General features: G+C 43.7%; 1 protein-coding gene across 1 annotated transcript; it reads right to left on the bottom strand.

Moving 5' to 3' along the window:
* Positions 1 to 173: 173 nt before the first annotated feature.
* On the bottom strand, positions 174 to 16,901 carry MTHFD2 (methylenetetrahydrofolate dehydrogenase (NADP+ dependent) 2, methenyltetrahydrofolate cyclohydrolase). The gene is made up of 8 exons (XM_054476261.2): positions 16,655 to 16,901; positions 9,563 to 9,747; positions 7,630 to 7,752; positions 6,733 to 6,885; positions 5,371 to 5,478; positions 4,143 to 4,235; positions 3,568 to 3,693; positions 174 to 1,361 (listed from the first exon to the last, which is right to left on the bottom strand). The coding sequence occupies exons 1-8, from the start codon at positions 16,753 to 16,755 to the stop codon at positions 1,198 to 1,200; spliced, it is 1,053 nt and encodes a 350-aa protein (XP_054332236.1). The 5' UTR covers positions 16,756 to 16,901; the 3' UTR covers positions 174 to 1,197.
* Positions 16,902 to 17,605: the final 704 nt, after the last annotated feature.

The following is a 17,605-nucleotide window of genomic DNA, read 5'->3' on the forward strand; positions in this document are numbered from 1 at the left end:
ATCTCTACAAAAAAAAAAAGAAAAAAAAAAGATCTATTTAAGGCTATAGAAGTAAGTGTTACTGAATACAGGAATATCTACATTGATTAAATGAGAAAGAAACTCTGGTTAGGTCACAACTAGGAGTCATAGGAAGACAGAATTTCAGAAATTCATACCACACCAGACAGATGTGTTTTATAAAAAAGAAAGAAAACCCTTTAATCGGAAAGTCTGATTAAATTCAATATTAACTCAAACTCTTAAAAAATTTCTGGAAAAGTCAACAGGGTACATACATCACAGAAAAGCAGGCAGCTGCTGACAGTTCTTTGGTGGAAAAGTAAGTTGCATACTTACCCAAGCTGCCCAAATGATTATCAAACCAAGTTTGTTTTTCAAAAATAGGTTTTAAGATACACCAAAGAAACTATACAATACAAAAATTTAACAATGAAGTTAAAGTATATAGCAAAAGCCAAATATGACAACACACATGTATAATGTAGAAAAGAATCCTTTCAATCCTAGAAAACTAAAATGGGGAGAACTTACTGAAGGGTAACATACATAAAATGAGTACTAATAGCAAGGAATAATCCTAAACATTTTCCCAATAACTGACTATGCCTCAAAAAGACAGCTTAGGAAAATGATTAACACGTAGTTTTTCTTTTTTCCTAGCCAATTCAGTTCTACTTAGATAAATCTGGTTACCAATCAATACATATATAAATTAATTTTTTTTCTGCTCAATTACTACCATTTTTTCTTTTTCACCTTTTCCCTAATTTTCTCTAGCAACACTTTTCCTTTGGTTTGATCAGTTGAACTCAAAAGGTTTGGTACCTAAAATGAGTATCAACTGTTATTGCAATAGCACTTGGGAAATGCAATCCTAGAAAAGGCGAATGTGTAACTGAGGTGCTTGACAAAGTGAAGCATCCATCCTCCATATGGTAATGTCTCCCATATTAATCACTAGGTTAATGGCTGCTCCTGGCTAGATCACAGGACCCTGCATGATACTGGAATGCTCCCTGGTGAGGTACTGCAGAGGTATGTGCAGAAACATCCACCCATTTAAGCTTTCAATAAATACAAGGCATCATTTTAAACCATTTCAGTAGAATAAATTAAAAATATTGCATTTCTATTGGCCTGCTTTGCTTCTTGAGCTGGCCTGGAGTGCTGTTTGTGACACAGAAGACACAATAGTTAATTAGTGGCTACCCCAAGCTCTTTAGACTTCAGCACTTCTCGCTCTTCAAGCCTCAGCACCTTTTTTGCAGCAATAATGGTATTCTTCATTAGCATTGCCACTGTCATGGGGCCAACACCTCCAGGAACTGGAGTGATATACCCGGCTTTTTGTCTGACTCCTACATAGAAACAAGACAGGCAGGCTGCTTTAGTTATGGCAAAGGACATGTGTGTACTTTAATATATTATTAAACAACCATGCAAGGAAAAAGTAACATACATAAGCATAAAACTCAAAAATCACATCTACATCGTTCAAGGTTTTGTGAACACACTAGTAAAATAACATGCACATACAGAGTTGTTCAAGGAATATTTATACATCTAAGTAACCTATAAAGAAATCTATTAAAGAAACATCTAGTAGGTTAACTGTGTGGGAGTTGTAAGTATAATAATAATAAGCATTACCTCAATACCTGCCTACAGCATTTTCTTAATTTAAGTATAGTTTGTCCAAAGCAGAAAGCACAGTAATTTTTTAAAAGTGAGAAGTTAAAAAAAAAAATTAACTTAATGTTAAAGTGAAAATCCTTACATACCTAGGCATGGGTTTGACTGCTTTAATAAAAACAGAAAGCTAGGAATAGGATTATCAGCACAGGCCGGGTGCAGTGGTTCATGCCAGTAATCCCAGCACTCTGGGGGGCTGAGGCAGGGTGTGAGGTGGGGGAGATTATTTGAGGCCAGGAGTTTGAAACCAGCCTGGGCAACATGGTGAAACCCCATCTCTACAAAAAATACAAAAATTAGCCAAGTGAGGGGACATGTGCCTATAGTCCCAGCTACTCAGGAAGCTGAGGCAGGAGAATTGCTCGAGCCCAGGAGGCAGAGGTTGCAGTAAGCCGAGATCGTGCCACTGTACTCCAGCCTGGGCAACAGAGAGGGACCCTGTCTCAAAAAAAAAAAAAAAAAAAAAAAAAGGAAAGAAAAAAAAAGGATTATCAGCATAAAACTCAGATAAACATTCCATCTTAAGAACTGAAAGGAGAGGCCAGGTGCAGTGGCTCACACCTGTAATCCTAGCACTGTTAAAGGCTGAGGCAGGCGGATCACTTGAGGCCAGGAGTTCAAGACCAACCTGGCCAACACAGCCAAATTCATCTCTACTGAAAATACAAAAAATTAACCGGTGTGGTGGCTCATGTCTGTAATCCCAGCTACTTGGGTGGCTAAGGCAGAAGAATCATTGAACCTGGGAGGTGGAGATTGCAGTGAGCAGAGATCAACGCCACTGCACTACAGCCTGGGCAACAGAGTGAGACTCTGCCTCTTAAAAAAAAAAACAGAACCGAAAGAAGAAATCTACTAGTATATTCTAGTATTTCAGGGGTATGGTTTTTTCCTGGACCATTTTAACTTTCTAGGCCTGTGATCTCTCAGTGTGAAAATGAGAAATCTCTAACACTTTTTGGGAAACTCCATGGTTTAGAAAAATCACTTCATCAAATTTTCAAACTTGTTAAAAGTCAAGACATTGCTTGAATTATGAAATAAGTCTAAGGAAAAAAAACAATTCCCTGAAAAGTTTATAACTGCTCTTCATCACTATGATAAAACACCTAAAATAATTCTAGAAAAGCTATAATTTTAAAAAGGTTTCTCTAATTCTTGTGAAAAGCCTACTAAGGCCAGGTGCAGTGCCTCATACCTGTAATCCCAGCACTTTGGGAGGCCAAGGCAGGTGGATCACTTGAGGTCAGGAGTTCCAGACCAGCCTGGCCAACATGGTGAAACCCCGTCTCTACTAAAAATACAAAAAATTAGTTGGGCGTGGTGGCGCATGCCTGTAGACCTGGCTACTGGGGAGGCTTGAAGCACAAGAATCGCTTGAAGCTGTGAGGTGGAGGCTGCAGTAAGCCAAGATGGTGCCACTGGACTCCAGCCTGGGTGACAGAATGAGACTGTCTCAAAAAAAAAAAAAAAAGAGAGACAGAAACGAAGGAAGAAAGGAAGGGGGAGAGGAGGGGAGGGGAGGGAAGGAAGGAAGGGAGAGAGATGGAGGGAGGGAAGGAAGGAAAGAAAGAAGGAAGGGAAGGAGAGAGGGAGGGAAAAGCATACTGACGGGGCGCAGTGGTTCACACCTATAATCCCAACATTTTGGGAGTCCCAGCTACTCGGGAGGCTGAGGCAGAAGAATCGCTTGAACCCGGGAGGCAGAGGTTGCAGTGGGCCAAGATCGCACCACTGCACTCCAGCCTGGGCAACAGAGTGAGACTCCCTTCTCAAAAAAAAAAAAAAAAAAAAGTAAATAATCTATCCTAAGTGTCCATGAAAGGTAGTATTTATTGATTTCATTTTTAAAAATAAAATTTCACCATTTACCTTCAAAATCCACATCTCCAACCAACTTGGATTTGGCAGTTATAGGATCGTGAACTCTATTTATTCCCACATCAATGACTGCTGCTCCTGCCTTGATCATATCTGCTGTGATCAGATTTGGAATACCTGGAAATGGAGAAAGGAAAGATCAACTTAGTACTGAAAACAGTCTACCTGTCAGATTCTTGTCTAACTTCAATTTCAAGAGACCCTGAAGAACTAATCAACATGTTTTATTAAAACCTGTTAAAAATATTAACTAAGGAACTATTTACTTTTATTATTTATTTATTTTGGCTCCTGACAGGAAACAAAAGGAACCATTTAAACTTTATACAGTAAATATTAATATAAATATTTTGAAGCTTTAGGAATAACATTCACCCATCTAGACTATAATGGACTGCCAGAAACCAGTATTCCAATCACAACTCTATCCTCATCTTTGTAGGCAGCTCAAAGAATCATTTCAAGGGGAATGATGAATAGCAGCTAGGCAGGGGAATTCTAAGATGAGGGGTACAACCTCCTCTTCTGAGGTGAAGTCCTTCCCTCCATCCCCCTTGTGTTCTTACCTGCAGCAGATATTACAATATCTGCAAGAATTGTATGTTTCTTCAACTGCTCTTTGGGAGTATATCGATGAGATATTGTAACAGTGGCATCACCTAGAAAGAAATAGATGTCTTGATTTCTGACACAAAGCTGGGATTGGATTAGGTCTCAACTAGTCAAGTCATTGTAGAAACTCAACATCTCTGAAAAATAATTGACTTACGGCCGGGTGCAGTGGCTCACGCCTGTAATCCCAGCACTTTGGGAGGCCGAGGTGGGCAGATCACCAGGTCAGGAGTTCGAGGCCAACCTGGCCAACATGGTGAAACCCCATCTCTACTAAAAATACAAAAATTAGCTGGGCGTGGTGGCGCATGCCTGTAATCCCAGCTACTTGGGAGGCTGAGGCACAAGAATCGCTTGAACCTGGGAGGTGGAGGTTGCAGTGAGCCAAGATTGTGCCACTGCACTCCAGCCTGGGCAACGGAGCAAGACTCCATCTCCAAAAAAAAAACTGGTTTAATGGCTTGTGCCATATTTTCTGGACAGCTAATTGTCATTTACTTTTTAAAAATTAATACCTAATTTCATATAGCTTTAACCCATTGGTCCCAGCTCGACTGTTTTGAGTCATATAATTAAATTTATTCATCCTATTTTTAAAGCCTTTCAAGAATTATACCTTTTCTAAGCAAAATATCACTAAAATTACTCAAGGTTGTTTTAAGTATGTTGAAAGATAGTTGAAAGTATATAGTTTTACCTTTATTTCTGATATAATCATGTAAGGTCATTATTACAATAATTATGTGATAACTGATTAACAAAGCTTTATCTTAGAACCAATTAACAGAACTTGACAGGACACATTAGTCATATAAATTCAATCCTTTGCAACGGCTTAAGATTTTTTTCCACTAAATGACACAGTATCTTTGAATAAGAATTGCTCCTTAGCTCCAGCTATCAAAGCTATAGCTAAAATTTTCTAATTGCCTACAACCATGCTTATACTCAAAACTTAAATTTATTTCTGAAGCTAGTTACATGATAAATGAATAATAAAGAAACTCAGGTGACACTGGGTGCAGCTTCTCTACAAAGGTTACTCCCTGAATTGTCTGTTAACAAAATTTCAACAAATACAAAGTATAACAGAGTTAATACTTCCAAACATGCACAGGATGGCTTCTGAAAGTTCTTACATGGGGAAAAAAGGACAGCGTTCCCTGAAAGCAATTTCCTTACCTCCGGGACGTTCATGCGCCCCATCTGTGTGTAGTAACATTGCAATGGGCATTCCAACATTTTTTGACCTTCCAGCCACAACCACATTCTTCCCTAGGGTTGGAATGCCTATAAAAATATATGTATTTACATTAAAAGTAGTGCCAGTCCAAAGGAAAACAAAGTCAGATGGCCTAGAACATGAACCCAATTTTGATAGTGAAGTCACTGAGCTTATTGCCTCATCAGTCAACTGGAGCTGTAACTTGCTACACATAATAAGGGCTAAAAGAAAACAGGAGAAAGCATACTATAGGCTACAAAATGTTACAGGAATGTGCACTGTCACCACTATCAAATCTTAAATTTCCTTCACTGAGGGCTGGGGTGGTGGCTCACACCTGTAATCCCAGCAGGAGGGAGGATTGCTTGAGGCCAGGGAGGCTAAGGTAGGAGAATTGCTTGAGGCCAGGAGTTTGAGACCAGCCTGGGCAGCATGGTGAAACCTCTGACTCTTAAAGAAAAAATTAAAAAGAAAAATAGAGGCCAGGCGCAGTGGCTCACACCTGTAATCCCAGCACTTTGGGAGGCCAAGGCAGGTGGATCACAAGGTCAGGAGATCCAGACCATCCTGGCTAACACGGTGAAACCCCATCTGTACTAAAAATACAAAAAAAAAAAAAAAAAAAAAAGTTAGCCAGGCATGGTGGTGGGCACCTGTAGTCCCAGCTACTCAGGAGGCTGAGGCAGGAGAATGGCGTGAACTCAGGAGTTGGAGCTTGCAGTGAGCCGAGATCACGCCACTGCACTCCAGCCTGGGCAACAGAGCAAGACTCCGTCTCAAAAAAAAAAAGAAAAAGAAAAATAGAAAATTTCCTTCACTGAGACTTCTGGATTAAAAAGCAAAAACTGTCATAGGCAACTGTTAAGGGCAGGCACGATGGCTCATGCCTATAATCCCAGCACTTTGGGAGGCTGAGGGGGCAGATCACTTGAGGTTAGTTCCAGACCAGCTTGGCCAATATGGTGAAACCTGTCTCTACTAGAAATAAAAAAATTAGCTGGGCATGGTGGCACGTGCCTGTAATCCCAGCTACTTAGGAGGCTGAGGCATGAGAATCGCTTGAACTCAGGAGGCAGAGGCTGCAGTGAGCCAAGATCGCGCCACTGCACTCCAGCCTGGGTGACAAAGCAAGACCCTGTCTCAAAAAAAAAAAAAAAAAAAAAAAAAAAAAAAAACTGTTAAGAGAGGTAAACTTTGGGGAATAAGACTAGAGGATATGCAGTAGGGTTTCCACTCTTTGGGACTGTATGAGTTTTTACTATTTGCAGGTACTACTTTTATAATATTATCACAGACATGCAATTCTGGGATATACCTACCAGTTCGCTTGATTATTTCCCACACACCCCATGGGGTAGCCGGTAACATGGAATACTGATCCAAACACATTCGTCCTACATTAATTACATGAAAGCCATCAACATCCTTGTCTGGAGAAACAGCATTGCAGATCCTTCTCTCATCAATATGCTCTGAAAAAGAAATTGGCAAAGTTGCCTTAAATCACCACCGCATAGTCAGCACTGCCTGACTCCAGCTTATCTGCTTCGCAAGGAAATCTATTCCTCTACAGCTTGCCTCTGAGATGTACTTCATCTGTATGGAAGGAACTCGCATAAGCAAAGCCAAACACCAATAGCAAAGCCAATATCGTCTATCACAGCTGCTTCCCTCCACTGTCCTTTGTATCAAGACCACAATACTAAATCAAGGGGTAATTGGTATTCTGAGTTGGTCTGTCCCGTTTCTAATAAAATATTCACTCTTTTGAGTTTACTCTGCCTTTAAGCCAAATCCACATGAAGAACCAGGTGTATAAAGTAACAAGGCCTTTTTACCCCTCAGAAATCATTTTAGGTAGGGCATGGTAGTTCATGCCTGTAATCCCAGCACTTTGGGAGGCACGGAGTCCAAGACCAGCCCAGGCAACAACAGACAGACTTCCATTTCTAGGAAAAATGTAAAAATTAGCTGGGCACGGTGGACATGCCTACAGTACTAGCTATTTGGGAGGCTGAGGCAGGAGGATCCCTTGAACCCAGGAGCTTGAGCATGCAATAAGCTATGATTGTACCATTGCACTCCAGCCTGGGTGGACAGAGTGAGACAAGGAAAGGAGAGGGAGGAGGAGGGGGATAGGGAGGGAGAGAGAGAGGGAGGGAGAGGGAAAGGAGCAGAAGCAGCAGCAATCATGTTAAATGGAGTCCAAAACTCACCTGGAAGAGGCAGCTGAACAAGGAGGCCATCTACATTATCATCATTATTCAGTTTATTGATTAAATTCAACAATTCTTCCTCTGAAATTGAAGCTGGTTTCACAATTGTCTCACTGTTGATTCCTATTATAAGAAATTTTGAGGTTAAAAAAATTTTTGAGGCATTTAATGAGCACTGCTATGTTGCCTACCATACTTGGCTACCATACGGGTTTTGTATCATCACACCCATCCCTAAAAGCTGAAGTAGCTCAAGGAACCTAAAAAAGCAACTTCACAAATACATACACTAGAGAATACTAGCTTAACACATCCTGTATACCTCATTCTATACAATCTTCATTAACCTTATTTTACAGACAGACGGAGGCTCAGAGAGGTTTAAAAATAAGCAAGCTAGGCCAGGCACAGTAGCTCACGCCTGTAATCTCAGCACTTTGGGAGGGCAAGGCCAGCGGATCACGAGGTCAGGAGATGGAGACCATCCTGGCTAACACAGTGAAAACCTGTCTCTACTAAAAATACAAAAAATTAGCCAGGCATGGTGGAACGCACCTGTAGTCCCAGCTACTCGGGAGGCTGAGGCAGGAGAATCGCTTGAACCTGGGAGGCGGGGGTTGCAGTGAGCTGAGATCGCACCACTGCATTCCAGCCTGCGCAACAGAGCGAGACTCTGTCTCTAAATAAATAAATAAGCGAGCTAATAATACAGCCAGTCTTTCTGGTTCCAAAATCCATGTTCTTTTTTTCTGCACCACACTACCTCCCAATGTCTTAAAATGCCATGGCTTGGCCAGGCACAGTGGCTCACGCCTGTAATCCAAGCACTTTGGGAGGCTGAGGCGGGCAGATCACCTGAGGCAGGTGGATCACCTGAGGTCGGGAGTTCAACACCAGCCTGACCAACATGGAGAAACCCCATCTCTACTAAAAATACAAAATTAGCCAGGCATAGTGGCGCATGCCTGTAATCCGAGCTACTCGGTAGGCTGAGGCAGGAGAATCACTTGAACCCGGGAGGCGGAGGTTGCGGAGAGCCGAGATCACGCCGTTGCACTCCAGCCTGGGCAACAAGAGTGAAACGCCATCGCAAAAAAAGAAAAAAAAAAAAAAAATGCCATGGCTTGCCATTATCTAGAAGTTTCTAAAGGCTTTCAATTAAAATAGCAGGAGGCCTCAATCCTCAATGATAAAGAACAGAGAAAACCACAGGCTTACAGGCCAGTAACCCCACCCAGCCACGCCAGTGGTTTCACAGCCCTTCGAAGGAAAGGCCACCTGCTGCTCAGACCACAGGCCCACAGATGGGCAGGCAGAGGCATATCTGGGCCTGCCCACCCACCTCTTGTCCACAGACACACATAATCTGTGGTACCGTGAGGCCGAGAACACAAACCCCATCATCCAGACCTGAACTGCTTCTAAACTGCATGTTTGGCTTTAGAACCAATCGGTGAAGAACTTCAAAGCTATTTCCCAGAAGTCAGAGTCATTTCCTTCAAATCTATGACTGTGTTCCTGACCTCACCACTGAGGTCTCCTAATACTGTATTGCTCAATCATGCCCCCTAAGCCTCTAAGGCTTTAAGCTGCAAACACTCAAACACCTCCGCGGGAGACCCATTATTGCTCAAGGAAAGCAAATGTAAAATGTATTCAGGGTCACCTATCAAATTAAAGACTAAGAACAGAACGTAGCTTATATTCTTTCCAGAAGCCACAGAGAATACCAACCAGTATCTCCTGTCCTAGTCTATAAACCCCGAAAGATATAGTCTGATTTCCTATGACAAAGTTTTAGGATACAGTTCGATCACATTAGCCTCCTCTGCTTGGGTTTCCTAATCAGAAAAAAGAAATAATAAATTAGAATGGACTTTGCCTCATATAAACCTCAACTGAACAGCAGTCGAGGTCTCAGAAGGACACATACCCACATCTGCAGCTGCCCTGGTTTTGTTGAGAACGTAGGAGTGACTTGCAGGATTCTCGCCAACCAGGATCACGCTCAGGTGTGGCTGTTTGTTGCCTGAGGCCACCCACTCTTCTACCTCCTGCCGCACTTCCTGCTTGATCTGCTGGGCCAGTTTCCTTCCAGAAATGACAACAGCTTCATTTCTGCAGAAGGCAACAGAGTCACAAAACCAAATAACTTGAATTTTTATAAAAACTAAAACTCTGCCAGGTGTAGTGGCTTATGCCTGTAATCCCAGCACTTGGGGAGGCCGGGGCAGGAGGATGGCTTGAGCCCAGGAGTTTGAGACCGGCCTGGGCAACATGGCAAAACCCTGTCTCTGCTAAATAAATAAATAAATAAATAAATATATCCAGCTACACATGGAGGGGGATAAAGTTGATAGAAATCATTATTATCATTAATTTGAAGCTCAGAGAGTTTAAGTGACTGACAGCTAGTGCTTGGTCAAGCTGAGTCTCACATCAGTCTGGGCTCTTAACTGCTACACCACCCTGCGCCCTGATCATTACTAAGTTTTTCACAGTTTTAATTTGCAATTGTTTGACCCCTCACCATGAGGTTAAATAGTTTTTCTTATCTGCTTATATGCCATTTGTAGTTCGTGTTTTGTCCCTGTTGTTAGCAGCCAGGCATGTATTTCAAATCATTTCCCAGTCAACTGACTTCATTTTTATGGTGGTTTAAATCGATCAATTATATTCTGTAGTTGAATAAACAAACAATATAGGCCGGGCACGATGGCTCACGTTTGTAATCTCAGCACTTTGGGAGGCTGAGGAGGGCAGATCACAAGGTGAGGAGTTCGAGACCAGCCTGGCAAACACAGTGAAACTCTGTCTCTACTAAAAATACAAAAATTAGCTGGGCGTGGTGGTAGGCTCCTGTAATCCCAGCTACTCAGGAGGCTGAGGCAGGAGAATTACTTGAAACCAGGAGGCAGAGGTTGCGGTGAGCTGAGATTGTGCCACTGCACTCCAGCCCGGGTGACAGAGCTAGATTCCGTCTCAAAAATAAATAAACAAACAAACAATATACTGCACAGGTGAAACATCAAAATGACTACCACTCTCCACAGTCCCTTCTGGGGAAGACTTTCCTGGTAAGAATAGGGGCAGGGCAGGGGTCTGGAGGAAGCTCCTTCTCACAGTTGGCAATGTGCTCTTCCCAGGGACCCCACGACATCATTCAAAGCTGACAGACCAGGAGTGAGTATCTGACGCAAAGGGCAACAATCTCTAGGCTGGCCAGTGGTCCAGTTGGTGCAAAAGCTTAGCTCAACAGAGCAGTGAGAGTTAGCTGAACCAGTAAGAGCTCGTCCCTGAGGCAGTTCAAACTAGAACCACAGAACAAAGACAAAGAAGAGACAGAATAATAGTCACACCAATGGGAGACAACAGGGCAAGAAATCAGAAAACTGTTGCTGAGGTGGGGAGCAAGGAGAAAAATCAGGATCTAGAAGAACCTCCAGTTCTCAAAACCATGTTCAGCTGCCCGAAAGGCTGTCTCTTCCCAAAGGGAACTGCTTATGCAGCTCTTCCTGGGTTCCATGAAGCCCAAATGTGGAAGAGTCCCAGTTTTCCTATTTTCACACATGTCCTTACAATAAAGTGCCCATTACTTAAAGATGAGCATCTGGCCCAGCGCGGTGGCTCACGCCTGTAATCCCAGCACTTTAGGAGGCTGAGGAGGGTGGATTGCTTGAGGTCAGGAGTTCCAGACCAGCCTGGTCAACATGGCAAAACCCCCTCTCTGCTAAAAATACAAAAATTAGCCAGGCATGGTGGCGCGCGCCTATAATCCCGGCTACTCAGGAGGCTGAGGCAGGAGAATCGCTTGAACCCAGGAGGCAGAGGTTACGGTGAGCTGATATCACCCCACTGCACTCTAGCCTGGGCGACAGAGCAAGACTCCATCTCAAAAAAATAAAATAAAATAAAATAAAATAAAATAAAATAGATGAGCATCTCTTCCTTAAGTAAAATGATCCCATTAAAAAAAGCCTTTCCCTTTAGTTCTCTGTCCTTGGTGTCATGAAGACTGCTCTAACCTCAAGACCAATGAAGCAATCTCCTCTTATATTCTAAAACCTAACATCAAGGTACTGAATATCCTGTAGGGTCAGATAAAATTAATTCTCAAGATAACTGCTAATTTATTTATTTATTTATTTTTGAGACAGAGTCTTGCTCTGTTGCCCAGGCTGGAGCAATCTCAGCTCACTGCAGCCTCCCAGATTCATGCAATTCTCCAGCTTTTGCCTCCATAGCTGAGAATACAGGCACCCACCACTGCACCCGGCCAGTAACTGCTAATTTAAATGGGATTTTAAAGCTTTCACAATCTTTAGGCCTTCAGTAAGTGTTTTTTATTACATTATGATTAAATACCAACTTTAAACCAAATCTCAACATCTTAGATATAATGCAATAATCTTATATATAAACTTTATCTTAATCTGTACTGCATCTTGTGAAGTATTAAGTTATTATAATCTGGCCGGGCACGGTGGCTCATGCCTGTAATCCTAGCATTTTGGGAGGCCAAGGTGGGCAGATCACCTGAGGTCAGGGGTTTGAGACCAGCCTGGCCAACATGGCGAAACCCCGCCTCTACTAAAAATACAAAAATTTGCCAGTCATGGTGGCAGGACCCTGTAATTGTAATCTCAGCTACTCGGGAGCTGAGGTAGGAGAATATCTTGAACCCAGGAGGCATAGGTTGCAGTGAGCCAAGATCATGCCACTGCACTCCAGCCTGTGTAACAGAGCAAGACTCCATCTCAAAAAAAGAAAAAAGTTACAATCTTATAGCAAATCAAATACTTTTACCCAGATTTTACATAATAATACTAGCATGGCACAACATATAATAGCATTTAATTATACCCATGGTATATGAAGAAATTGAAAACATATTAATATTCACAATTCCATTTCAGAATTAGAGTTGAAGAGGACTTCATTAAAACGGTTTTGCAGGCCGGGCGCGGTGGCTCACGTCTGTAATCCCAACACTTCGGAAAGCCAAGGTAGGCAGATCATGAGGTCAGGAGATTGAGACCATCCTGGCTCACATGGTGAAACCCCGTCTCTACTAAAAATACAAAAAATTAGCCGGGCATGGTGGCGCGCACCTGTAGTCCCAGCTACTTGGGAGGCTGAGGCAGGAGAATAGATTGAACCCGGGAGGCAGAGGTTGCAGTGAGCAGAGATTGCCGTAAGTGAAGATCGTGCCACTGCACTCCAGCGTGGGCAACAGAGTGAGACTCCATCTCAAAAAAGAAAAAAAATAGGGGGGTTTTGCTGATACAAATACACCTGGCAACATTCCTCATTCCTGATTTATATTAGTACCTGGAATGCCCACCGCAGGCCAAAAATACATTCCTAATCCTGGAACACTACAGAGTGAAAGACTACTTTAAAAGGGCTTAGAACAGTCATTTATATTGAATGAAATAACAAACATATATAATGTGCCAGGCATATACGTTCAATAAAACTAATTTCTTACTCTTTTCTCTTGGTTATATATACATATATATATACACACACACACACACATACACACATATCCTTAAAACAGATACACTTACACATACTCATAAGGAGATATATATAAGTATATACACTATATGTATATATACTCAGTGAGAATGACTTAGCTTGCACCTTATAAAAAGTTTCTTTTGAAAGCAGTAAACTTAGAGAAAATGGTATTAGCCCATTCAGATAAAATCATATACTAAAGTTAAGGACACAGGGTTCTGGGAAAAGCCAGTGTCCCAAGTCCCAAACATTGCTTCCAAAAGCAGGTTCTGGATGTTATGCCAATTTGCTTAAAAAAAAAAAAAAGAAAGAAAAACAGTCAAAGAGTAACAAGAACCAAAAACAAAGTCATATGCAATGAATATCTTTCATAGTATAACTGTCAGCCCTCCTCTGCTTCCCACAACTCTGCAAAATGTGAAATAAAGCCTTGGGAGTGAGTCATTAACTAATTTAGCATCATCTCTTTTGCCAAGGGGCAGATTAACTGCTACCCCAAAATAAACAGGGAAATGGAGAGTCAGCTAAGTCCCACAGGGAATCCAAAATTGTAACTATATTAGCTAACATTTATCCCAGAATTAAATGCGTTCACAGATGTGTTTAGAAAAAATTCCCAGGGCTGGGCATGGTGGCACAGGCCTTGTAATCCCAGCATTTTGGGAGGCCAAGTTCAAGACTAGCGTGGGCAACATGGTGAGACCCCAACTCCACTAAAAGTTTAAAAAAAAAAAAATTAGCCAGGCATGGTAGTGTGCTCCTGTGGTCTCAGTTACTCAGGAAGCTGAGGTGGGAGGATCACTTGAGCCCAGGAGGTCAAGGCTGCAGTAAGCCGTGATTGCAGCACTGCACTCCAACCTGACCTAGGGAGAGTCCCCTGCCAAAAAAAAAAAAAAAAAAAAAGGAAAGAAAAATTCCCATTAAGATAAGTAATCAACAGAATAGGAAGAAGTCAAGAGGACTGTTCAAATAAAATCCAAAACTGTGGCTCTCGCCTGTAATTCCTGCATTTTGGGAGGCGAAGGTGGGTGGATCATTTGAGGTCAGGAGGTCGAGACCAGCCTGGCCAACATGGTGAAATCCCGTCTCTACTAAAAATACAAAAATTAGCAGGGCATGGTGGTGTGCGCCTATAGTCCCAGCTGTTCGGGAGGCTGAGGTAGGAGAACAGCTTGAACCCAGGAGGCAGAGGTTGCAGTGAGCCAAGATTGCACCATTGCACTCCAGCCTGGGCAACAAAGTGAGACTCCGTCTCAAAAAATAAAATAAAATTCAAAACTAAAATCCAAGTGAGTAGCATCTTCACTTTCCTTTTAATTCAATAGCTTACAGTACTGTAATTTTCCATGAGAAATTAGTATCAGGGCATTTTACAATTCATAATCAAGTGATTTAGGGAAGAGTTGTTATCAATTATTAATGGGAAAAGTAATGAGTGAAGGAAGACATAACGGAGAATGGAACAAACATCTATTAAACACTAGGTGTTTTGCTTAGAATTTAACATATATTACTCTGTTACCTTGGGACTATTATAATAACACTGTTATACAGAAGATGAAACTGAGGACAGCAGAAACAAGATTCAAAGGCAAACTTCTGCCTCTAAAGTCCATTGACTTCCTAACCCCACTGTCTCCTAGGCTACTATTTCTCCAACCATAGGTTTATGTTCCTGAAACTCTCATACCATCCAACAAAGAAAAAAAAAAAAGAATGCAGACTCATATTTTTAAAAGGATACAACTTTTTAAAAATAAGCAGTATTTAAAAATAAGCAGCAGTAAGAAAGCAATATGTGGGAACTGTAAATAGCAAATGTGCAGTACAGATAATATGGATTGCTTTCAGAGATGTGGATGAAGCTTACTTGTTCTTTGAGAAAGGTAGTGAAAAAGAGCATTTGTTATTGGAGAGTGTAGGCAAACTGGCCCAGTTCTTTAGGTAATGAATGAGAGCATCTTTATAAATCTCTTTTGGACCATGGAAGCCTAGGAAAGGTCTGGTCCACAGTCACATGAGGCCAGCACTCAGGAAGAGGGAGACGGGGAGAAAACACACAGTAACAAAACATGGGGGAGGTCAAGAGTCAGACCAGGGAAAACCCTGAAAGTCCCCTCCTATGTTTTCCTTCAAGAACTCATTGCTCCAACAAGCAGCGCCTTTGAAATACTTCTAACAGCATTTCTGCACTGACTGGAAATTACACGCGTGTTCCGCCCCTTGTCAGGAACATGAGCTCCATTAAGAACAGTTTTTATCATCTCTGAATTCGCAGAGCTTGGCATAGTGTCTGGTACACAGTGAACGTTAGATGAAAAAAAGAAGGGGCTGATGTTGTAAGGTGCAGGGCTCTAACAATGCCAACAATACCAGCGCTCTAATGACCGACCAAATCACCTTCCCAAGGAAATCCAAAAATGCAAACAGAGCTTTTCCTTTCCTCCTCCCCGGTATATTTTTCCCAATTTTGTTATTGTGGTAAAATTCACGTAACATAAACCTTATCAACTTTTTTTTTTTTTTTTTTTTTGAGACAGGGTCTCGCTCTGTCGCCCAGACTGGAGTGCAGTGGTGCAATCACGGCTCACTGTAGCCTCGAACTCCCGGGCTCAAGCGATTCTCGTGCCTCAGCCTCGGCGCGTGTCACCACGCCCGGCCCATCTTAACCATTTTTAAGTGCAGTTCAGTGGTATTAAATACGTTCATATGTTGTGCAACCATCACCACCATCCATCTTCACAACTCTTCATCTTGTAAAACTGAAATTCTACAAGTACCGCTGAAACGTGGGTACTTGTCACTCTCCATTCCCCCTTTCCCTAAGGCCCTGGGAGCCTCCCGGATGTTTGCCACCTCTATGTACGCAGCCCGGCACTGACCGGCTCGGGTGGGCTGCAGCCAAAGCTAGGGTGCCCAGAGTCCGTTCATGTTCCGGGCGGAGCGGATGCAGCGCGGGCCACTCCCACCGGCGGAGGCAGGAGGGCGGCGCGGGGACTCCGAGCAAGTCGGCTAAGCGATTTCATCAGCTGCAGCAGCGCCCTCCGCCGCTAGGGTCCCCGCAAGGGACAGCTCGCCGAGGGCTGCTCTTTTGGAACCCTCGCCTGCTCTTCCCCAGACGACTCTCAGCATCCCAGACAGAGGCGGCCGGCGCTGTTGGAAGGCCCCGCGTAAACTGGTGCCTTCGCGTTCCGCACGCCACCCCCGTCCCGCCCGCCGACTGGCCACGGGCCCCGGCGACGCCCCGAGTCGCAGCAGAGCGGCTCCCTCCGAAAGGCGGGCTTCGGGTACCAGCACTCCGCGCCGAGGAAGCGCCCCAGTCGAGGGCTGCGGCGGCGCTCGGTGCCACGTCGCCCCGCCACACCCCTCAGCGGCCACCACCGCCGGGGCGGAGATGTTCGGGAAGGACTTCCCTCGGTGTCCCTCGGGGGCCCGGCGTGCCCCTCGCCCTCCGTTCCCCTCAGCTTTCCGCGCTGACCGAGCTCCGTGACCCTCTTACCGAACTGCCGCGAGGTGGAAAGGGCGAAGGCGAAGGGAGCAGCTGTGCGCGGGCTGCAGCAGCCGAGCAGCCAAAGCGGACATTAGAGAAGTCGCAGCCATAGCCCGCGCCGGTGACCGCGCCGGGAGGGAAGCGCGCGCGCGGGCCACGCGGTTATACTGCAGCCTCGTGGCAGGCCCCGCCTCCCTCCGCCACCCATTGGTCCCTGCCGCACGCCACTGGCTGTCTGTTGAGCCAGCTGGAGCCGAAGGGGCCAACTGGTTTTCTTTATTAAACGTAAGCGAAGTCCGAAAGAGCCCTGCTTTTGATTGGAGCAAGAAGAGCCTGGAGCGAGGTCCTGTAAGGCTCTGAAGCCTCGGCAACGTGCCATGATTGGCTGAGGAAGTCAAACTCCTGCCTGACGCCGCTAGTGTCACCGAAGCCCGGACAACACAAGAGAAAAGTTCATTCATTCATTCGTTGAACAATTATATGAGCGCCTACTGTGTGCCAAGCACTGTAAACGGTGGATGAAAAGACAAGCTGATAGAATGCCAACGAATAGAAGTAAAAGGAATGATGGAGTTAGAAAATCACCATTTTGCAAAATCAGTACATGGTGGCACGTGACTACAATACCAGCTACTGGGGAGGCTGAGGTGGAAGGATCACCTGAGTTCGGGAGGTTAAGGCTGCAGTGAGCTGAAGGCGCTCCATTGCACTCCAGCCTGGGCAACGAGAGTGAGACCATGTCTCAAAACAACAACAAAAAAAAGTAAAATAATAAAAGATACTCAGAGACGTCAGGGTTTCATGTGCAACCCTGATTCAGAAGCAGCAATACATGTCAAAACAACTGGGTGAAAGTTGGATGAGGAGCAAGATATTTACATATAAGTTTGCCAGATCTAGCAAATAAAAACACAAGATGCCCAATCAAATTAGAATTTTAGATAAACACTTTGGGAGGTC

The sequence above is a fragment of the Pongo pygmaeus genome, chromosome 12 (assembly GCF_028885625.2).
Source record: "Pongo pygmaeus isolate AG05252 chromosome 12, NHGRI_mPonPyg2-v2.0_pri, whole genome shotgun sequence".
NCBI classification, from domain to species: domain Eukaryota; kingdom Metazoa; phylum Chordata; class Mammalia; order Primates; family Hominidae; genus Pongo; species Pongo pygmaeus.